This window comes from Oryza brachyantha, chromosome 1, assembly GCF_000231095.2.
Source record: "Oryza brachyantha chromosome 1, ObraRS2, whole genome shotgun sequence".
Classification (NCBI taxonomy): Eukaryota; Viridiplantae; Streptophyta; class Magnoliopsida; order Poales; family Poaceae; genus Oryza; species Oryza brachyantha.
This window is the reverse complement of record NC_023163.2, coordinates 5,883,936-5,908,849: the sequence shown is the minus strand read 5'-3', so window position 1 is coordinate 5,908,849 and position 24,914 is coordinate 5,883,936. Positions and strand designations below refer to the sequence as shown.

At 39.2% G+C, this 24,914-nt stretch overlaps 2 protein-coding genes across 2 annotated transcripts; one reads left to right on the top strand and one right to left on the bottom strand.

The window, feature by feature from the left end:
• Positions 1-1,934: 1,934 nt before the first annotated feature.
• LOC102705488 (beta-amylase 3, chloroplastic-like) lies at positions 1,935-6,166 on the top strand. The gene is made up of 4 exons (XM_015843114.2): positions 1,935-2,575; positions 4,332-4,542; positions 4,631-4,747; positions 5,258-6,166. Exons 1-4 carry the CDS (start codon positions 2,022-2,024, stop codon positions 6,047-6,049), a joined length of 1,674 nt encoding a protein of 557 aa, XP_015698600.2. The 5' UTR covers positions 1,935-2,021; the 3' UTR covers positions 6,050-6,166.
• A 654-nt stretch (positions 6,167-6,820) lies between these two features.
• LOC102709117 (protein NLP3) lies at positions 6,821-12,816 on the bottom strand. Its single transcript, XM_006643906.3, has 5 exons — positions 12,419-12,816; positions 10,729-11,285; positions 10,497-10,544; positions 9,453-10,407; positions 6,821-8,001 (listed from the first exon to the last, which is right to left on the bottom strand). Exons 1-5 carry the CDS (start codon positions 12,735-12,737, stop codon positions 7,034-7,036), a joined length of 2,847 nt encoding a protein of 948 aa, XP_006643969.3. The 5' UTR covers positions 12,738-12,816; the 3' UTR covers positions 6,821-7,033.
• Between the last annotated feature and the right edge of the window lie 12,098 nt (positions 12,817-24,914).

The window sequence follows — 24,914 nt, the reverse complement described above, 5'->3', positions numbered from 1 at the left end:
TGACTAAAAAGGAATATTTTGACCTCACTTTAGTCTTTTTTAATCAATTTATAAATTTTTATATTTTGGAAAGGAGATAGTATCTCACAAATGAAGTTGAATTTAGATAAGATTTTTTACATGCCTTTTTATCATCATATTATCTACATTACAAGATTTTTTACATGCCATTTTTGTGTAACTTTAGATGATTTTTTGGTAGCTATTTACACGAGTTTTCACTTAGGTTAGGTTTTCATCGTATGTTTATCCCTGGCATTGTTATTTATGTGGCTTTAGTAATGTCTTTTGTATATAGTGAAAATTTTGTTCTGGCAAAACTAATAGGCGCACCAATCTTAAGACAGATACAACACCACTAAAAATGTCCCATTTTGCTAAAACTCATCAATGATTTTTTAAGATTCATATAACTATTACTCCTTCCGTCATAAAATAAGATTATTTTGATATGCTTCCTCGTGGGACATCTACTGTAGACCTCACTTTTTTTGACTTATATGTCAGTGAATAGTATCATAGGAGCTATAGTTCTGATTATTTATGTCTTCTCTTGTTTGTTTCAAATAAGTTGCAGTCATTATATTGAAGAAGTTATGAAACAAAAGCATTAGAACTGAACAATTATATTGAGATTTAATTATTATGGATATTTTAGTCTTTTTTATTGGTATATGTGGAATGAGTGGAAAATAAAATTACTCTGAGACCGGGGTATGTTTAAGCAGAGGTCTATAAGTTATTACAAGTTCTTATCAAATCCGAATGTGGAATCTCCAAAATCAGCGCACGATTGTTGTGCACCAATGACATTAACCTCAAGCCAAAAATATACATCATATTTTCTTTTGTACTCGTAACTTATAAGTCAAATATTTAAATTTTAGATCTTAAATTTAGAGTTGATTTTAATTTTTTTATCATAGTTTATTTCTCGGGCTTGACTGTTAATCAAAAAATACGTATATAAAAGTTTTATTTCTAAATTATTTTTTTATTTACATACGTATCATTTAGCCTTTTACATTATGCGTAAACCATCTTGCCTCTGTTCGTTCTAGAAAATCGCACTTTTTTGGGTGTGAAGTCACGGCGAAATGGGCTTCGTGCTGTTGTGCATCTAGTACTTTTGAGTAGCATCCAACCGAGCTGGGGAAACAAAGCTGTTCTGCGGACAGTGATACTGATGCATTGGACGGCTGAGAGAGTTTGGAGAAACGTGTTCTATTATACTCCATCCATCTTAAAATAATTTTTATATTTTATCATGCTACACATACTTAAAAACAAAAAAAATCTAGAAAACTCACTAATTTATTACATCTCAATACAATTATCTTTCACTTTATCCAATCTTAATATATTTATTTTCTACTTTCATTTGAAGCAAACAAGATAAAGCAAAAATCACAGGTGTAACTAGGGATAGTTCAAGTAGACCTATAACTACTCCTATTTTATCAAAGTAATATTATTAAATATTATTTTACATATCTATTATCTTTTAAGTAAGATTATACTCTATTTATGATTTATACAGATAAAAAAATTTATATGCAATGTCAACTTATGGCGTAGGACTAGCCAACCAAAATCTATGGACATGCCTTTAGAAAATAATCTTATTTCATTAAAATGGTGTAACTCTTCCTGAAAGAGCATATAGTAGTGATATGATTGACATAAGTAGCACTAAAATTTTGAATTGAAATCTTCATAGGAGAGTTTAAATCTTCATATAAACGAATTTTAGATTGAGTTATTTAGGACAAAAAATACCTTTATGAAAAACGTGGATTAGATTCATACCTACACTATTAAATCTGAATATATATACTTATATATTAATCGTAAATGAATTTAGTTAGAATCTCAAAAGCAAACACCGTAAAAAAGAAAGCAAGAGAAAACACAGAAAGTAGGCGACGGCAGAACAGGAAGGAGAGCGAGCAAAAGCTCTTCGCTCCCTCCCCCCATTTGGTCGGAGGCACAAGCCGCCGCCGCCGCCTCCTCCCCTACCAATGGCCGCGATCACCGCGCCCCCGCCGCAGCCCCATCCACCCGCGTCCACCCGCCGCCACCACCACCACCACCGCGTGCCTCTCCTCCGCCTCGCCGCCTCCTCCTCCTCCTCCCGCTCCCGCTTCCGCCGCCGCTTCTCCTCCTCCTCCTCATCGTCCTCGTCCTCGTCCTCGTCCTCGTCCTGGTCCCCACCCTCCTATTATGGGGGCGGCGGGGGAGGCGGGGGCGAGATCCACTACGTCTCGCCGCCGCCGCCCCCGCCCCCGCCCGCGGGGGCGCCCGTGTACGTGACGCTCCCCGCCGACGCCGTGGGGCCGGGGGGCAGGGTGGCGCGGCGCCGCGCCATGGCGGCGTCGCTCGCCGCGCTGGCGGGGGCCGGGGTGGCGGGCGTGGCGGTGGAGCTGTGGTGGGGCGTCGTGGAGCGCCAGGGGCCAGGGGTGTACGACTGGGCGGGGTACCTCGAGCTCGCCGCCATGGCGCGGCGGTACGGCCTCCGCGTGCGCGCCATCCTCGCCTTCCACCAGTCCGGCGCCGGCCCGCACGACCCGCTGTGGTGCGTCTCGCCTTTGTCCTATAGGCTCACTCCCGCTTGTTTTGTTGCTCTATTGTTAGGTTTTAGGCTTGTGCGAAACGCATTTTGCTGTAATATCTGCTTGTGGAATAAACATTGTGCTGCAACATGTCAAATTCCCGAATGCCACAACCCTCTTGAATTAGATGCTGTTCAATCTGTCGGTTCAATTGTACAAAAAATGCTGCAGGTTTACACCACATGTTACCTTTCTGAACAGCGTTGAATGTAGTTGTATTTTACAAGTATGAATGTGAATACCATATGCCCCCTGCATCAAATTTGTGCAGCTATGTCCCTGACCATGATCCGTTGATCCAGCGAGTACGCTTGTGTATATCTAGAATCTACTGTGGGATTTACATACTTCTTGGAGAGATATGTTCAAAGTACCTTCAGATTAAATGAATGTGAATAGAAGTGGAGTTTGTTTCTAATATAGGTAGTTTGCCCCTATTGGAGCTGCTCAGATGTGCACACATGTGAATAGCAGTGACATTTATGTTTTTGACTAGATCGAGAAAAAAAGGAACGGTTGAAGAGAAAAGAGCTCTTAAAAGCAAATATCTGGAATTATGTGTATTATTAACATATACCTACCAGCGAGCAATGTTCTAATGCAAGAACCCTAATATCAGCATAGGTAAGAAAGGACGAAGCAGGAGCTTATAGATGGCGCATGAGAGTCCAGTAGGAATAAGTAGGATTAGTAAAGAACTTAGCAGAAAATAGGCAACTTATATGATATAGCCTTATAGCCATGCAACAGGATAAGATTAGGAAAGAGCACATGGAGAATAGGAAAGAGTAGAGATGCATGTTCTTCGATGTTCCTATTTTGAGTATGTCGGCATGTAACTTTTCAGGATTAAGCAATAAATAATAATTTCCTTCCTAATTGTCTTTTCAAATCCCCCTCTAGTTGCTGGTCTTCCTGTTCTGTGAATTTGTTTGTCTGTTCCTACCACTGCTACTCATCCTGCCACAATGGCACCAATTTGCTGGTGATGATCTTGCCCCTTAGTAAAAGTTCTACAATCTGCACATCAAGGCTGTATACAAGATAAACAAATAAGTAATCTAGCCGAGTTGGTTAGAAAATTGTGAGTTTTTTGTAATCAAGTTCAAAATCTATGAGCATGGTCAAGGCAAATATTGTCATGGTGGTGCATGAGTCCAGACACATCCGTTCATGTTGTGCTACACATGACATTCGTATTGGGTTATTGATGTCACTGCTTTAACATCTTTGATCTTTTGTCAACCAAATTAAGTCTTTATACTGTCTGGCCCAGGCCATTGTGAGTCGATCTGTTCCATGCCTGATTTTCTTAACCTATGAATACATCACTGCAGTATATCAATTGATGCAAGTCTGAAAACGAAAGTTAGCTGAAACATATGGCATTTTGACAAGAATCTAGATCAACATTAGTTTTGGATGCTAGATGTGGCAATATATTCGCTCTCCCAAAAGTTCACACACTTGGTAGTCATATTGGACTTGGACTAGTATTCTATATACTAAAATAATAGTTATTATATATAGACTACAAAGCCACTGCGATCATGGTTGTTTTCAGATCTTGCTTTCCCAGTTAGTGTTTTACACTTGCTATATTCAGCCAAGCTACTCATTATTCGTTGTTGCCAGATAGTTATATACTACAAGTGAGGGTATGATGGCTATTGCATTCATTTCTGTTGCTCATTGTTGAGTTTCTTAACCTGCTTTCAGGATCCCTCTACCCCAATGGGTACTTGAGGAGATGGATAAATTGCCAGACTTGTCATATACAGATAGATACCAACGAAGAAATAAAGAATACATCTCACTTGGGTGTGATCTTCTTCCGATTCTGAAGGGAAGATCACCAATGCAGGCTTATTCAGACTTCATGAGGAGCTTTCGAGATGCTTTTAGAGAGTACCTTGGGGCCATAGTGACAGTTTGTGCTCTTTCTTGGTATTTAAGCACATCATGTTAAATTTACAGCACCAATAGGTTGTTAGCCTCATATAATAATTTTCTTTCAGGAAGTTCAAATTGGAATGGGCCCAGGAGGTGAGCTTAGGTACCCATCATGCCCAACTGAGAAACTAAATCAGCCAGGCATCTCATCTGAACTCGGGGAATTTCAATGTTATGACAAGGTACAGAACATCAAAGATCTTACTTGAGTATAGAAATAATTGCATACTAAAAAGTATTCTTTTTTGGGCATCTAATGATTGATCCCATAGGTTTCGCATTCAACTAGATTTATGTAGCAAGTCAGCATTTACGTTACTTTCAATCCAAAATCAAGTCACTTGGTTCCTGCTCCAGCTTATGTCGAACTTCTGTGTAAATTATGTTACTTACCTTTATTGAACAAGGAAATGAAAAGACAGCCATTTGGCCCTTGTTTCAGCTTCTAAGCCCTAAAGTGGTCAACTGTAAATCCTGCCATATACCCTTTTCTTTTGAGGAAGCTATACTGAATTATAAGAAAAGACCCATGCCCTTTTTCTTAAGTCAAACCTCGGTAAATCAAGTACTTTCTATTCTGAAATACCAATGCTCATAGAGCTATTGTATGGCTTTTCTGAAGGGCTCTTTAGTTTGCCATCTAGCATCAAAAGATAGACTTGTGGTGATCACATTCTGTTTCATCTGGACAGTTCATGCAAGCATCTCTGAGTGCTCGTGCACAGCTTATTGGCATGCAAGATTGGGGAAACGGTGGTCCAGCTGGCACAGATGGCTCACGACAGAACCCTGAAGAGACTAGTTTTTTCCGTGCTGATGGTGGATGCTGGAATAGTCCTTATGGTCGGTTTTTCCTTGAGTGGTATTCAGGGATGCTACTTCTCCACGGGGAGAGGTTATGCATGGTTGCTGATGCTGTCTTCTCCGGTACCGGCGTGACCATTGCTGGCAAAGTTTCTGGCATACACTGGCACTATTATACATGTTCACACCCATCAGAACTGACTGCTGGTTACTACAACACATTGCTGAGGAACGGTTATCTTCCTATCACCCAAATGTTTGCTAGATACAAGGCTGCCTTGTGCTGCAGTTATTTTGACCTGAGGGATGAGGAGAGAAACAACTCCAAGAGCAGTCCAGAAGGTACTCTCCGGCAACTTATGGTTGCTGCCAAGATGTGCAATCTTCCTCTAAACGGCGAAAACTCCATGACAAGGCTTGACGATACATCTCTGAATCAAGTCGTCAGAAGCTCAAGGCTCTACTCAGGTGGTACCTCAGCAACATCTTTCTCCTTCAACTATGTGAGGATGAACAAAAGCCTGTTTGAGTTTCACAACTGGAACCGATTCACCAAGTTTGTTAGGCAGATGTCAGATGCCAGGACATTTCTTGCCAGGCTAGAGTTCAGGAGAGGGCAGCAGTACCTCTCCTCGATGTCTGTTGTCTGGGTGGTCAGCCGGGCCTGTGCATATACATGAATCAGAATTTGCCCCCCAAGTGACTGCTAGACACAAACAATTCCATCGAATTGAGTATGACTGTATGTGTGATAGCATCTACTATACTAGGAATATCAATGAACCCCATTCTTGCAATTGCTCAGGATACCCTCTTTTAGCTGCTAGGTCTATTTCTTAGTTCAAGATCCCCGTAACTTGAATCATTCATGAATGATTCCACAGGATTGGAAGAGAACTGCTTTCTGCCTGTGATGTGATCTGTTGGCTTGACTGTTCAAAGTGCCAATGCTGGGCTGGAAGGGGATTCCGGCCTAGGAACGGAATTCTAGGCTACGTATGGCCCGTATATTCTAGGCTACGTATTGGGCCAGAACGGGATTGAAACCTCCTTGCCGCAGATGCGTGGAACGGGATTGAGGACTCCTTTGATGGTTCCGCTGCCGCATATGAACAGAACTCACTTGAAAATTCCTTTTTTTTTCCCCAGGATTCTACTGGAAATCGTTTGTCGGTATGCTTGAAAATGACTAATATATGAACAGTTATTGGATAATGTACAATTGTGACTGCATTGACAAGAAACATATCTGGTAATTAAATTATGGGCAAAATGTTCTGTCATCTGTGACAAACAGTCTAAAACTCGATATAATGCCTTCAGCTTTTATGGAGAATGGCTTGTGCTAATAGACTGAATAAATATGTCCACACGGAGCATTAACCAACAAAAACTAGACATGGAGTCTCCAAAATCTTAAACTTGAAGGTAACATGAACAATAGAATTTTCTTTTCCAGCACAAAGTGCTTAATATGTACAGTATTGACTACAGGTGCCATTTAGCACAGTTACATGCATTTCGTACAAAAAAAATTGATACGGTGATCAAACACAAATGAAGCAGCTACTGCTATCTAGCAGAAGAACTAGATTACCAACAGTTGATACTGACCTCGTGGAACAACATGTACGCACCAAAAAGAAAAATTGCTGACCTGAATATCAACCAGAGCTTCCACAGGAACTACCAAGGTGTGCCGCGACATCACTAACCAATAGCCTGATTACATGGCTACCAGAATTCCGTGAGATCTCCATGCATTCTTCCAGGTCTGCGTTGCACGCCAACTTCACCCACTCATGATCATCATCGAGATACTTGATATCGAACATGCCAACATCCATCCTTAGCCTCTTGGCTACTTCATCCTTCAATGCAGTAACGCTACCGGAACACGGGAAGCGGAACCTGACGATGTCTTCCTTGAAGCTCGCCTTTATCGTCACCGTCCCTGAATTTTGCATCTGTGCCAAATTGCTCGAACGCGATAAGATTGGCTGGTCAACTGCTGAGGTGAAGAGATTCTTCAGATCTTTGGAACTTCCAGAATCCTCTATGAGCATCTTGGAAAGCGGTAGCGCTGGTTCTTGAAAAGGCTCTTTTGTAAACCCCTCTGGAATTAATTGCGGTTCAGTAAACGTCGACGCAATTGATTTGCAAACAAATGTCTGGTTTGCAGGACTTCCCTGGCATGAGGCCTCTGAAGTACGTGAGTTTATACTGCCTTCTCCAGATGAGCTTCTAGACTGAGAAGCTTTGTCTGCTTCAAGTTGCAAATTATTGTTAGCGTCTATAAATCCTTGCTGTGACATCAATATAGCTAAGTTGCCATCATTTTCTTGTGGTTTCTGGAAGGATGAATCTCTGTCCCCCTCAACAGCCAGATTTGAAAGTTCGGCAACTTTATTTGGGCTTGCTTTCTCTATATTCTGAGAATCTGATGAAGGGCCAACAGGTATAGGGAGAGGACCTGTGATAGATGTGAGATTAAATGCCGCATCTGACCCTTGAACAGACTCAATTACCTGCTTTAATTTTGAGAGAGACCGGTTGACCTTGTTAATTTTTCGAGATGGCCAACGAGAAATCCCATGTTGCCTGCATATGCGTTTCATGGTTGTCGGACACACTGCCAAAATAGAAAAATAGAATCAGTTAGTGCCAGCTGTATCCAATGATCAAACTACCTATAATATTGTCATCGCTGAAGTACTCAAGAGATCAATGTTCTACACATATATTCCCTCTGATAGATTAAAAAAAGGACAAGTGAAAGAAAGTTGATCATAAAAAGGTTCAGGCGCATACATTGCACAAAGAAATAAATGAAACCAGTGCACAAAACTAAACCATCATGATTAATCACAGCCCATGCACACGCACAAACAACAAACAACTTGCTTCGTTTTTACATGTATAACAACCTAATTCTTCAGTTGCACGGGAGAAGCAGAAGTATGGTGGAAGATCAAGACCACCCTTCGTCTAAGTGAAATGAGAATTCAGAAACTGTGTTTCAAGTTTGCAAGTCTCAGTGAGCATACAACCATAGATCCAGTGTCAATCTTAAAGATATTAAACTACAACAAAACTTCAAACTGAGAAGAGCACTGGTGTATTGTTTCACTTTAAAAACAAGAGAACTGGCGTCTTTGGAGAATTAACCAAACAATGCACTTCATGTGAAAAAGCTTATATGTTGTCAAAAACAAAGTTTCCTCCGTTACAGAGGTAATGTTGAATAGGAAATCAAAAAAGTATCCTAACCATCTCTTCAAATCTAAATTGAAATAGCTCTTCATTAAATGTAGTGGCTCTAGATTTCACCATGAACAAGTACCATTAATACTTGATGAGACGCGCATAGTAATGTTGTCATGGTTATCAACAAAATGAACATGAAACTAAAATCCTGAACATCAACTACATCAAAAAACATATTTCCACTATAAATAGGATAGAAAAGCAGATGCATGCAATAGAAGCTCATATCTGCAACCTGGATTTAGGCCTAAACTGAATAAACACAGGTAGTCACAGGAAATGGGGTCGAAGGCAGTTCCTCAACCCAGTAACATCATACCCATCCCGGAAAGCAGGGACACTTTTGTCCCCGCCTTGTAAAAATTTCTCACAAATAGTGTAACCCGTTTCTCGACCCCCATCGACCTGGAAACTTTGTGACTATAATCAGATAGCAAAATATAAAAAGGGATGCCACCATGTGGATAGTTCACAGGTTCACTAGATACAATCATACAATTATACAACTCCATGCATACCACATAAACAGATTCATTGATCCATGTACATTTTTTTGTGCAACCCTGTACTATTTTCAACATGTCATGCAGCATTCCTACAAAATTTTTGAGGAAATAGTGGTGTGCTACAAGCCCGTTCCTTGACCAAGTCAAACCAAGTTCTGTAGTATTATCCAATCCTAGACAGGACTAAAGTTTCATGAATTGGAAGCAAAATCAATTCATGTGTTCAATGTGGTCATACTAGAGCGGCAATATGTCAGATACATGGAACATAAAAGGAAGAGAAAAAAGGGCTTAAATACTAGAGTCATACCACCAAGGCTTTTTGCTGCATTTTTCAGGCTTCCTGAGAAATATTGCTGAAGAACATCTAAGCTGATTGTTTTTTCAGCTTTTCCTCTTCTCCTTTCAGGTGGTTTGTTACTTTTGTGAAGCAATGAAGAATCAGAAGCACCACTTCCATTTGGCCTGCCAGCAGATGCCCCGTTGTTTTGGGAGTTGTCATCAGCTTGCAAATGTCTCTCTGACATGGTTGAAACTTTGTTGTCACCATTATCAACCTCATGGACTCTGTGGCTTGCATTACCTTCAGGCAATTCGCGAAAGCAACCTTCAGAATTCTCAAAGTGCACATTTGTTTTCAAATCTTCATTCTCAATTATTAGCACATTACTTATTTGAAGACAAACTTCATTGGAGTCTCCGTTGCCAACAACCTTTAGACTACGAAGACACTTCTTCATTCGAGCTAATATAGACTCCAACAAGGCATTTTGATCATCTTTGTTTCTGCAATTTGGTGGTAGGAAGAACTCTAATATATAATCATCATCTCCAGTATACAAGCTTTGCAAACATATTGCAAAGCAGCCCGCTAGTCCAAACATTTTAGCATAGTGTACAAGGGGATACTCCAACTTGCAGAACTGACTGATATCTTTAGAAAAGCAAGGTCGATGGTAGATAAATGCCTTCCCAGCAACTCCTTGTCCCTTCTGTAGGTGATGTTCTACACAGGCATCTCTAAATCCCCACATATGAGCATCAATTACATGAAATGCCACATCACTGGTCGACATGCAAACTTCCCCCATGCAACTTCCATCAAAGCTCAAACAACTCTTCTTAACACCACCACCATGTGCCAGTACACTTCGATACTTGCAAGGAACCCAGGTCTGAGCCAAAGGAAGCTTGTGATCTTCACATACAACCGTCAAGATCTCCAGTATCTCCACCAGTGCAGATTGGCGGCCTTCATTGCATATCTGAGCAAGAAATAACATTAGAAATGAGCATAGGCCATCTCATAAAAGAAAACAGAAAACTTGTTTGTCCGGATTGATTAAATGCACACCTGGACATTCGGATGGTCCAATATCTCTGTGCTTTTGAGGTTTACAGCCTGCAGATAGCACAAGAATGTTACCAAAATGTAAAACTAGAGTAAACAAAACTTATGCTACATCTGGTTAATATAGCTGGTAGTTAAGCATATACTGTCCACATATCCAACCAGACAAGCAGTACCACCAGCATGTTAATGTGGTATCCAAACAAAAGAATATAACAGGCAAAGAAAAACTAACCTCAAGAGCTTTGCAGACTTTATCGACCTCACAAGCATAGTTTATCTTCTTTGATGTCATTATAAGTTCAACAACCGCAATACAAGATTGAATGGAAGGATCAAAAACAGGCAAGGCTACAGTACCATGAACATTGTAACTGATTGCATGGTTAAGGCGTGGGTACTCGGTGCTGCTATAATACTGCACATTTGGTGTCCACTCAGGAACTTTTTGCTTGTACACACGCCCAGGTAACCCCAGCTCTCCAGCATTTTCTCCATCCACCGAGAACATGTACATCATGGATACAGCCCTGTACTGAAGTAACCCAATACTCTGCTGGTCAAGTACGAAGGGCTGTCCTGACGTAGTAAGCACATAGCGATCCCCATTCTTAACTGGTGCCCAAACCTGAACCAACAGATGTTGATCTGTGGACTCCTTGAAGTATCTAAGAGCCTGTGTAAGCCTCTCCTTGAACAAGGAAGAGCCGTCCGTGTGATCATCCAGAGATAGGTGAAACTGCCATTTGCTATTAATCTGCTCAACTCTCTTACTAGTTGTGTCCGAATTCCCTAAATAACAGAAGACAACTCAACACTGTAAGTAAACAGCGGCTGAGTATATAAAAGAAGAAAGGAATACTATTGCTAATCGAATGGACAATAGGTTTTACTATGCCTGATCATTCGTTCCAAACCTAGCGCGTTTCAATTAGGACATACCGAATCTCTAATCAAGTTTGATAGCTTTTTCAATGAAGCGAATCAAATTAAGAATGCTGCAAATCCCATCGTCAATCCAAAACCATCAATCAATGAAATGGAGTAGTCCTAGTTTATTCAGCACATCAATAAAGTTCATCAAATTGTCCCGGTTCTAAATACTAGTATAATATAATGAGACAAGCAAAGCGTTATCCAACTGCTTCAACTATACTACAATCTAGTACTGTCCGTGGCGTCATAATCCACCACTTAATCTACGCTTTGGAGGCACCTCACCATTAGGGGCACAGGAAAGCAGTGCCCATGCATTGGTATAAAGTAAAATGAGTCATGCAACAATAGCACTTCAAAAGGATCCTCCTTTTTTTTTTTTTGTATGCACGGTTAATTTAGTACCAAATACTCCCCCTACCTCCTATAGTGGAATCCAATTAACCATCAACCGATCTTGGCAATCATTTGCATTATAAAAAACCACGCATTACCACCACGAAGTCAGACAGAAAAAGAGGCACACAAATTAAACAAAAAAAGCATAACATTGCAACAAACACAAACCACTAATTTTACAACATTTTATCCATTCTGTCTTCTCCATGAACCAATAAGGAAAATCGTGTACAACCAAGAAATAAGCCAAAAAGAAGGCAAGAAAGTCAAACACAAAGCTCCGAAACTCCATGGATCATGCAGTGAAGGTAAGGTTAGCGTCCCAGCGACAAGAATAACTGCAAGATTCCATCTGCACTTCTGTTTCAGCTTTGGGGCGGAAAGATTCCAAAGAACAAATCAACAATCCAGGGCAAAGATGAGAACAAAATCTGGGTGAAGTTATGTTTCGATCCTCTCTTTTTTTCTCCTCGATTCGTTCCAAATTGTACGATGCATCAACCAACCAAACAAGGCAAGAAACAAAACGCCGAAAAGAAAAACGAAGCAAGGATCGAGCCCAATCAAGGCGACGGAAGAAGAGCGCTCACCGGAGCGGGCCCGATGCACTTCGTCGACCACGGCGACGGCGGCCTCGGGCGTGGCGGCCACGGCGACGGCGGGCGGCGCGGGGACCATGTCGAGCGGCAGCAGCTGCCGCTCGTCGAACAGCCACAGCGGCGAAGGCGGCGTGAGCCACGACGAGGACGTGGCCGGGAACGGCGGCGGCGGCGACGACGACACGGACGAGAACAGCAGCGACGTGGTCAGCGAGTCGAACGGCCACATGTCCGCGGCGCCCACGGCCACGCCCACGCCTTCCCCGCCCGCACCGGCAGGAGGAGACGACGACGACGGGTCGACCTCCATACCCGTGATTCCTCCACTCAACAGGCTCCGCTGCGGCGGCGGAGGCGGCGGCGACGGCGGGAGAGGAGCGGCAGTGGAGACGGGGAGGGGAGCTGGGCCATAATGATGGCGGAGGGGGGGGGGGGGGGGGGGGGGGGGAGATCGAATGTGGCTGGTGGTGGTGTGGCGGGTAGTGGAGTGGACCAGAATAAGATAATGACGATGGCGTGGGCAGGTGGCCGAGATCCGCTCCGCGTCGCTGCCCGGTGGGCCCCACCCCTCCCTCCCTGCTTGGTTGGATAGAATTGGAGGAGAAATCGTGTGTATTACTGCTGAGTGCTGACGCATGAGCGAGAGAGTTTGTAGATCAAACTCATAAGCTCATGCAACGTGATCATCTACAAAATTCGTCTCAAAATGAAAGATTTTTTGAGTTTTGTATCGAACTTTTAACTCTTCGTTTTATTTGAAAATTTTTTATGATTAATATTTTTATTGTTATTACATGATAAAATATAAATAGTACTTAATTTTTTTCAATTTTTTAATAAAATTTTTAAATAAGACAGATGGTCAAACGCTCCATAGACAAAACTCAGGAATCTGTTTTTTTACGGAGTAGTATATGCTATTTACAGCATCCTCAACAGCTCATTTATCTCATCCTCTATCCTGGAAATAGAGGATGAAGACTATAAACTGAGAGCTCCAACAGAACGGCAATTCTATCATCTATTTTTAGATGTCATTCATATCAGAAGAGAGAACCTTCATATTTGGATGATCTCTCTCTATCCTCTCCATCCTCCAAAGAGATATAGAGGATGTCATATATGGATGATCTAGTGAATTAAATAGGGATATGAAAAATGAAATTGATTTAGATGATCATCCAAATGAAGATATGGATTATCAAATTTAGATGAGTTGGGGATGCTCTTAGGTGACCATCCATATTATTTTACACCACAAGAGATCATCTATAAGAGCAAGTTCAATAGCATAGCCAATTACTAGCTCCAATTCATCTATAGCCAATTTAATACCGGCAAGTTTAAAATTTTAAAACAAAATTTACATTTTGAAAAAAGAAATATCCAAAATTCAACTCTTTTTTGTCAATAACCAAAATGGAAATCACAGCTAACGACAAAATCTCTGGAGTGGTATTTAGTGACTGGACGGTTTTATAAACTCAAAAAGATGCATACCATTTTATTATTATTATTTAGATAATATACCATGTTATTATTTATGTACCAAGAACCATTCAACTACCAGTAACAAAGTTGAATCTGTGCATTCATCCATAGCAAGACTTTTATTAAACATATACTACTGGACGAAAGGTGCTTTACATTCTTTTTTTCCCTTCTACAACTTTGATGATGTCAAGGTTCCATTTTTGTGGGAGGGTGGCGCAAATAGTCTGTAAATGCAAGTGCTACAGCTGATCTACCCCAGTTTTTTAATTAACCATACATGATACATGCACACTGCTTTTAACTAGAAAACACGCAAGTTGCCAGTGCCCCCATCTGTAGACTGTATAAAAATTAGCTAAGCGGTAGTATAGTGTGAGGCCTTTAATAAGCACAAGTGCGCATAATATAATCACACTTAAGTAGAATGACGATGCTTCTGAAACCGCGAGCACTACCTGAATCACAGCACTGGAAAGTTGGGTGCACTCCCATGTATTTTACTGTAGTATAATTTAGGCCGTGTTCATTAGTAGAGGGGTAAGTTAACTTACCCGGCACGAAAAACATAGTGATAGATTAGTATATGATTAATTAATTATTAATTATTAAAAATATGAAATAGACTAATATGATTTTTAAAGCAACTTTTATATATAATTTTTTTGCAAAAAATACACCGTTTAGCAGTTTGGGAAGCGTGCGCACGAAAAACGAGAGGGATAAGATAACTTATCCGGACTGCCGAACACAACCTTAATATATACCGTTGATATATTTTTACCGGACAACTCTGATTAAATTATACCACCAACAATATTAGGTGCAGTAGAAATTTAAAGGGATAATATCGTCCTTTTTACTATAATCTTTATTAAAAAAATAAACTTATAAAATACTACTAATCAAGTAATTAATAAAATATAAAAATATTATTTGGGGTTTACACCGGACAGTTACCCCTGGAAAGTAGACTGAAAAAGATTCAATTGTCTCAGCTCCACAAAACTCGACTGCGCACACCACCATCAAGTAGAGTATTCAACCACACCCAACCCAGGTAGCCCTCACCAGATGCGACCACCCCCCACACACACCGAAAATAATAATAGTGTGGGCAGAAATAACCGCCCCAGCCCCGGTCCGCACTGCGTCTCGATCTGTTTCCAGCGGGGCGATTAATTGATCGCCACTGCCCTCGATCTCCCGGAAGACCACCACCAACCAAACGAGCAATCCTCCACAAGTCCAAGGGCAAGCAAACCCCAGCACCACAAAAACCAACCAAATGGATTTATTTATTATTCTTAAAATAACAACATATATGTATATACACTAATACTATTTAGCGGTTTGAAAAATGCATATTTTGAAGATATGATTATTTAGTTTTATGTTTGGATGGATTAATAAGATAATCTTTTTTTTTGTCGAATGTATACGAATGGATGAGACGAGCATACTAAAATACTCACAAATAATAATATAAATTAATCCAGATAGATGCCATCGTAAATCAACAACAAAATATATCTATAATTACTAATTAAACTTGGTAGCAACTAATTAATGAAAAAATAGAATATTTATCACTAAATAATCACTGATGATAACGGTTAGTGAAGGTGGTGGGCTTATCCGATCAAATTGTCTTGATATACTCATAAAACATCTTTATAAATATTCTTCTCCTTGTTTCTTTATCTAGTTTTATTTCGAACCAAACATATCAAAAATTAAATGGTCACGTGTATATCTAGCTAACCATAAGTCCATAAGCACCCTTTAGGCCACCTCCAACGCAGACGCTTAGGGGATGCTTCGGTAAACAAAACCCGGTTTTTTTTCGCTAACTCTGATTGATAGGGCGCTTCTCAAGTAGAGTCGCTGCTCCTTGCGGCGTCGATGCCTCAGTAGGCGCTAAACTTGCCACCAACAAATTTTGAAAGCAAGCTTAAAAAAAATTGAAAGCATGCGCTAGCATCGACGCCTGCCGCAGCAAACAAGTCAACCGCATAGTAGCTCTGTTGCTTGATATTTTATTTTTCTTTAACTGGCATAGTAGTGAGCAGTTGTCTGGTGCTTGACTGCAGATGGGTTGGAACGTTCTGGTGTTTTTATGGGCGCTATAAACAAACCTTCAATATTTTAAGCACCCATTTTATTTTATTCTATTGAATCATTAGACTCTACAATATGGTGCTTAACTTAATTAGCTTTTTAGCACCTATTTAAGCACCCAAGCGTTGGAGATGCTCAAAGACTAAAATACTGGAAAAAAAAACTCGGCTATAGCTTGTGATTTGCGAAGAGTTGGGTCGATCGCGCGGGCACATGCATGGACGCGTGGGGCAAGCGAAGGCATCGGCGCCTCGGCGGCAGGGACAACACCGGGGCTGCCTGCCTGTGCCTGGAGGTCGGCGCCTCGGCAGGATGAGATCATACGTCACTCATATATACGTTAATACCTCCTTGAATGTATTTAAAAATATTATTTATAATTAGTTTTTATTTATAAATATATAATTTGACGATCACCTTTGTTTGCCACAGTATCACTGACCACGCCTATCGCCTGCACCTGCTGATCGGATGCGAGGCAGCTAGGGATGAGGTTGGTAGGAATAGACCCGGACCAGACGACTTCTACACCCGTATCCTGCCAGAGTAGAGAAGAGGATCCAAATTAATCTCCGTATCCGACCCGACCGAGGACCCACAATTTGACCAGGAACACTTTCACCCGTACCGAGTAACGTCTCGTTTCAATCAACACAACAAATATAAGACAATAATGAATCCAGCAAGAACAAAAATTGAATATAATTGGCACATCATAAAAAACATGAATAACTGAATAGCATCCTAAAATGTTCGCAAAAACACAATCACACAAATATTACATGTATAATCCATCAATTCATCATTCATAATACACCTCCCTTGGACCCGTAGGTCGGAATCTACACCAATCCTCTCACTTGCCCAAAATGCAGGGCCCTGGCCTCGATTATCCGCAGATCAAATTTGAGACATGCACACGTACCCGACTCCGCAGATGAAATATTGTCATCCCTGCAGGCAGCAAGCTAGTAGAACCATCCGGGTTCCCCACGCACCTTCTTTCTTCTTAGCCAGCTACGCCAGTTGATTGATGGCCATGTTACTCTCGGAGCGATAACTCGGCGGATGCTTCTTTCCACTGTTCATATTTGGCGGATGTAAGTAAGCCTGCTTGTAATCCAATCCAAATTCGTTCTAATCTATTTCTTTGCTAATTAGTCTACCAAACCAATCCGTACCAATTATTCTTTATTGGGATCCAATCTAAACCAATCCAACTTTGATTTTAGCCCAACCCGTACCGACCCATTTGGTTAAAATGGATTCAAACCCACTCTTATAAAATGAATGCACCATTTGATATGTATAAACTCGGACCTAAAATTTTAAAACTCGCGTTTACACTATAAAAGTTTATCAAATTTAACTGAAATTTAGTGGGATGATCTGTTATGTATAAAAGCAACTTTGTGCAAATTTTGATCGATTTCTACATGTGAGCCTCACGTATGTCTGTTATCTTATCCATTAGCTATCCAATTAAATGATCTATTTACCCTCCACGGGTTAAATCCATTTAGAACCTAAAATAACCTAACCAAATCCAGTCCATACCAATCCATTTGTCTCTATAACCCAATCCAATCCAGACTCATTTGAAGTTACAATCCATTTGCACCCAACCAAACACAATCCAAATTAAAATCAACCCATTCAACTCATTTCCATCCAACCCATTAGCAAGCCTAGATGTAAGTTCCAAACAAACCGTCATTTGTCATCCCAATTATGTCTGAACACGAAAATTCTTTCAATATCAGAGATTTAATCCGAAATGCATTATGCCCATATATGTACGTGTGATGCGTTCAGCTCCTTAGCATCTGTCATACTCCTTCTGTTCTAAAATAAATAAATATAAAATTAGATAGGATATGTCGTAGGCGGCTATCTCTTTTGCTTAGGGGATTAGTACCGAGCGAAACACAATATTTACATAAAAAATAATTTATAAATAAAATTTTTATATATGTGCTCTAAACTATCCAAAGCCAATATTGAAAATAAAATATAATTAAAACACGAAATTTAAATTTAAATTTAAAATATAAGCATAAGTATGAGCGAAAACACGGTGATAATAGACATGATAATACGCCATTCCTATGGCCGCGTGCGATGATTGTCCACTGATCCACGGCGTCTCTGGTTGGCTGGCTGCCCACGTGGCGACGATCACGCAAACACTGCTCGATCGATCGATGACACTATCATCTTTAGATTTTAGCAAATGGCAACATGATGGATGGATCAACTTGGCCTGTAGTAGTAGCTGACAAGGTGCGTACGGAACCGGGACGGCTCTTGCAGCCTCCCATCCGATCAGCTGCAGCAGCAGGAGGGGTGGGGAGGGGAGGCTCTCTGCTGCTCCCTTGCGACGAGGTGGGTCGAACACTACCTGCTGCTTGGGCTTGTCGCTTGCCCGAATCTTCTACTGCTACTGCTGCGACTTGACACTCCATTTTTTTTTCAATAATAATAATAGTGGCTGGTAGCCTGGTAGTACAAGACAAAGCCACAGAAGAAAACGAAATGAGCCGGAGGTTGAATGCCTAACAAATGATAATATATAAATACACATATATGCGTGTGGAGATTTTAGTAATTAAAAGTCAGGATTAAAAAATAAACTATAATAAATATTCTGAAACTAAATCTAAATTTAAAATTTTAAAAATTAAATTATGATTAGTAAATATAAGTGGAAGCGAAAAGAGAAGGGCGTGAGTGGCTGCTAGCTTGTATGTTTGCATATGATATAAATCACGATCCATGGGCCGAGATCTCTGCGACAGGTACTTCCACAGGGAAGTCGTGCTATCGACGGCCGCACGGATAAAATTTGGTTTCTGTGTCGGTTTTGTCTGCGGTCAAAACAAAGCATATGCAGCTAGACGAGTCCACGTCGATCGACCTCATCGATCTGTCGAGCTGCAATTGCAAGTTAATTAGTAGCAGATATAAATGGATGATCGCTCGTTGGTTGCATTGCATGCCGACCACGGAATTGTGCACGAAAACGACGACGAAATGTACTGTGTGTTCGTTCTCATCTATATATACCCTTGATAATCAACAGGTGATAATCGACAGGGAGCAAATTTAAAATCCAGCCCAATCGGTGGATATGTGAGTTTTACTGGTCTAGTGGTGGAGCCTCCACAAGAACCAAGAGTGGACCATGCTAAAAAAAACAGGTTTTTCTTATCCATCTAAAAGATTACATGAATTTTAATCTTCATTAAATTTTGATTTTTAGCCTCGATGTTTGATTATACGTTATTCAAAAAATTAGTGCAAATATTAAAAAAATCTATGTTGCTTTTAAAGTACTTATAGGGATAAAACAAGTCATACCAAAATAAGATAAATAGTCTAACTTCATTGTTCACAAGCTCAATCGTCGTACATTTAAATATGGAGGGAGTAATATAACTTGTCTAATGATTTAATTTCTAATATAGTATCAATAACTATTGAATTAAACATCATGTAAAATGTTTTGAAATATAAATCTATTGATACACACTAAACACACATATTTATAGTTTAATTATTATAACTTGTCTAATGATTTTCCAAAAACAAAGGGGTCACCATTTCACTTTTAGAGGCAAAATGAAGCGACATATTTTAAAATTAATTTATAAATAATAAATATATATATATGTTCTTACTAATCTAAAAAAATTAAAAAAACTATGATGAAGCAATGCCAAAATCAACTAATCAACTTTGAAATTAAGGTCGACCATTTAAATTTTAGCTTATAAAGAAAAAGTGAAAAGATATGACTGAAAGACACCTTATAATTTTCAACGGAGGGCTCCAAGTATTTTCTCATGTACCCTCAACAACCTTGTCCATTGATATTTATATTGTTGTTTTCCTATTTTCCTTAAACCTGGAATTTGGCCCCCACCGACTCGGCAAAAAAATAACCGTAGAGTGGGTGGAATGGGAATTAATTCAAAGAGTGGCAAAACCATATCGATATGAGATTATGCTATGAGAATATGAATCTGAATGGTTTCAACTACAATTTGTGAAAGCTGATGTATATGCTCTATAGATGCTCAACTTATGAAAACAAAACAATTTATTTTATTTATAGTTCCAAAAATCAAAATTAATAATTAAAATAATATACATAAAATCCAATCAAATTTATCCATGTTATTTTCTATTTTATTAATTTAGAAATTCAAAAATCAAAATTAACAAGTATTAATTTGTACTCATAGCTCATGCACCGGTCCCAATTTAATTAGCATTTGCTACTATCATAATATAGAAAATTAGAATTGATAAGTAAATACCATTACTTGGAGTGTTAATTATAGTTTTTGTCATGATTTACTTAATTTTGTATATTATACAAATTGAGCCAACTCTAATAAAAAATCCTATATAATTCACTTGTTTCAAAGAATAGCAAAAGAAAAAAAGCATCCTCAAATTAAGATGATGGTTGAAAATCTCTCACACACAGTTTTCCTTTCTTTCTTTCTTGCTTCACTAGTGGTTTTGCAGTGCCAAACGTGACTTAATATATGTTGTTGCATATCCGATATTTGTTCCTTTTTGGGTGGAATCATGAGCATCTTCAATCGCTTTCCCAACCAAATGCAACTTGCCCACAGAAAAACACCAACCAAATGGTCGATGGGAATTTGAAACGACTACAGCACCTCTCAGACAAAAGAATCGCATCCACAAGCGAGAGCACTATGGACATGTACATGGACATCTTCTGCCTTTTATTTTATTTTTATTTATTTGTTTTGACCAAGAGGTCTACTACTTCTAATCACTAGCACTAATAAAGCATTATCAATTGGTAAATATAGTACTTAATAGTAATGGTAGCCCATCATTGATTGGAGTAGCTCATGAATGATGGAGCGATGATCAGAGAGTTGCAGATGCTTAATTTTGTGTCAAGAAATGGTAGCTAGTGGTTTGCTTCCAGGGAGAGATGGACATCAAAGTTTTTTTTTTAAGATTAAGAAAACCTATGTTCAAGGGAGAGGGACAGCAAGGTTAGCCTATGAACACTGTCATGCCATCCTGATTGTTAATTAAGTCCATCCATTGATTTGGAACACCAAACTGCGGCTGCACCATGGATAGTCGACAGGCCCTGCCTGACATTTTTTTTATTATGCAAGTATACATAGTTAATTAATTCTAAAGATATGAGATATGGCTAGATGCTATTACACTATTCTCATGTCAAATAACTTGATTTTCATAATATAAGGAATTAGGACTATATAAATATTTTGAAGCGGACGTAGTATTTCTCTTTTAATGGAAGTTTTGGACATTATCTTTAACAATATATGTTTTCTCAATATTTTTTCTAAATATATGTTCATAAAAACTACATAAAACAGTACAAAAGTGGTTCGTGAAAATTACATATTAATAACATTTTCACATATCAAAACTTTTTCTTACATACATTGAACAAGATTTTGAGGTTTGATTGCACGTATTTTATGACGTTATCTATTTGAAAGCGGAGGGAATACAAGTATAACAATACACTCACATAGAATATTTTTTATATGAAATCAAACAATACCTACGATCTTCACCATGTGTTTTCTATTACAAAGGATCTGCATAATGGCAAAAACATCATAGATAATTAAATAGAAGCTAGAAAACAACTATTAAAACCAAACCAAACACCTTAATTAAACAATGCATCATTTTTTTTTGATTTATTCGAGAGAAAATACCATCTCTAATTTCATAATGTTGGTTCCCACATCTACCCTACTACTTAAGCACAAATGGTCGTTGTCAAGAGGGGTTAAACTTAGCAGTTAGATACAATGTTCTCGTTTACCTCTTCTGCCTTGTAAAATTTCACTACAAGATGCAGATGTACCGTGTGTGAAGATAGGACTAGAGCAGCATATACAATCTCGAATCTTATCGTGACACTACGTATATATAAATCATTAAGTGAAAGGACATATAGCCTAGTAGTGACCTGAGTATCATCCAAGGTCCTGGGAAAGGAGCATGAATTTCAGATTGGGTATTTGAGGGGCTAGATCCCCTACTTGGGCTAAGTTCCCAGAGTTTCTGATATATAAATCATTAATTTGTTTGGCTAGCTTTTTTAAAAAATTGTCTGTGTGCATACTTGGCCAGATTGTCACAAGAAGTAGTACAACGAAAAATATTTTTTTGTCCCTTTTGGATTTCCAATAGCTGAGGGGGTCAAAGAATTGTGAAGATGACAGAATGCTTGTATTTTTTTCTCTTTATTATATTTTTTTTGTTCTCACAACATGTCATCAAACAGATGATTCCAACTGAAATAAATAAAACAAAAGGCACACATCAATGTATATGCTCCACGAAAAATAACAATTAAATTGAGACATTTAAATAAAGAAATGGTGTCCAGTAGGTGAAACCGAGGGAAGCAGCTGATTGGCCCCCAACCAATTGGCTTGAAAAGTTTTGTTGCTATGATTTTTAAATTTGTAGATATTTCTCTTGAGAACTGTCGTATAGTATTTTTTCAAGTGGATGTCGTTTAGTCCGTGTACATCTAGGACAGTACGGCTGCACGAATCATTGCGGGAAAATAAATAAAAACAAAATAAAAAAGGAGGCTAATTCTTGTGATGCATCTCTTCTGAAGGCCCAGGCCCAATTGAACCAGGCTCAGACTAGGCCTGTAACAGCCATGGCAGCTTGTGGGGCCAGATGTTAGAGGGCTCTTGACACCAACCCTATCTTTTAGATGACCCAATTCTCCGTGGAAAAGATCATATTTGACTTCAACAACTATAGGCCGAGTTCGATTTATAACTCTTAACTATAAAACCAGATAAGCAGGATCCAGATATGGTGATCCAGATTTATATTTGGTTGGATAGATAAGATGATCCAATGTTTTGTTTGGTTAAATGGATGAGAATCGATGGGATGAACATATTTAATTACTAATAAATAATAATGTTAATTAATCAACATAAAAATTATCCTAATTAGTACAAATTAACAATGAAATATATCTATCATCACTAATTAACACTAATTTAAACTTATTGATTACTAATTAATAACAAAATATGCTAATTATCACTAAACAATCACTAAAGAACCTCGTTAGTGAAGATGGATGAGCTCATCCAGCTAATTTGGCCGGATACACTCATCCAGCATCTACATGAAATATTCCTCTCATGGGCCATCCTATTCAGCTTTGCCCATGAACCAAACAAATCAAAAAACTAGGCGGCCATCTTCCATCCAGGGAAGTCCAACCAACCAAACACACCCCTAGACGGCACGAGGCAAATTGGGTTATATGGCAGAGCATGGTGATGGTGGAGGTGGTGGTGATGTGTTGGATTCCATGTCCATCTACCGTCATGCTATCCACTTCTACATCATTCACCGCCAGCTACATTGGAAATTTTTTTTATTTTTTAAACCTTTTTAATTAATAATTTTATTACTAAATTTTTGGGAAAAATATTTTCACCGTATGAACCTTTTGGCCACGCCATCAACATTGCCGTGGTGAAACAGCTTGCTATGTCATTGTCGGTGGTGTGGCAGCATTGTTTTGCCATGCCACTGATATTGGCGTGACAAGACTGCCACGCCATGGCATGCCGACCAGGCTGCGTGGTAACGTTGTCTTACTACACCACCAACACTGGCGTGGCCAAAAGATTCAGTTTTGAAAAAAATTTGCCCGGTGATTTAGTAATAAAATTAGTTGTTAAAAAGGTTTATTTAATAAAAAAAATTCCCCTACATTGTCTATGTCACTATCTTTTGCTAACTATAGTGCCATGTAAGTGTTACGTAGGATGAAACCCCACCATCTAAACCGTAACTACTGAGAGATTTAAGTTGATCTAGTATTGATAGTTTAGGGAGCCTTATACCTGGCTGTATGGTTGAGGATAGTAATTAAACTTAGCCTATAGTTGAGGAAGTCAGTGTACATTTTTTTCTTTCCATGTTTTGTGTTCGGATACATTTTGGGCTAAGGGCCAATTGTGGCTCAATAAACCCAATATCATTTCCATTTGAAGCTAGAATTGTTTAGAAACTTGATTTGTCTTAGTTTTCTTCATTGTTTAAACGGTGTGTAGTATAGTATCAACTCCCTCCGTTTCAGGTTATAAGACTCTCTAGGTTTATCTAAATTCATCCGTATAGTTATGTATATGTTTCTAGATTCATTAGCACACAAATAAATCTTATCAATGCCAGAAAGTCTTATAATATGGAACGAAGAAAATATTAGATATACGTAAGGCACCTGTCAATTTTCGTCTGGATCCGTCCTGAAATATTTGTACTTTTGTCTGTTGACATATTATTATGGGTACATGCCCAAGTTCATTGAAAATTGTATAGCAGCATGTGATATATCATATAATAATGTAATAGATCAAGTACTTGGAACTCTGGATTGCCATGCTTCCGAGAGTTTCCTGACAGCCAAACGACATGGTTCCTTAAAACAAGACATTGCCATGCGTGAGCTCTAATCACTCAAGAGAAAAGGGTTAGTGGACTAAAAAAGTGTCATCTTTCATTACTTTATTGGATTTGGAAACGAGTTGGCTCCACCCGGGATGTTCACAACATCCTATCAAACTAGCCATGTTGGCACTATTCTAGCAATGCTGCTCTTGGACTTGCTTATGTTAAACACTTAACCACTAAGGTTTATCCTATCATGTGTGACCTCAATCATGGCAAATGCATAATGATGTGCCCCATTGGTCAAATAGGAGTTTTTTTTTGATAAATAAAGTATAGTTTTTGCCCCGCACGTTACAGTCAACTTTAGTTAAACGAGGTTTAGATCGGATAT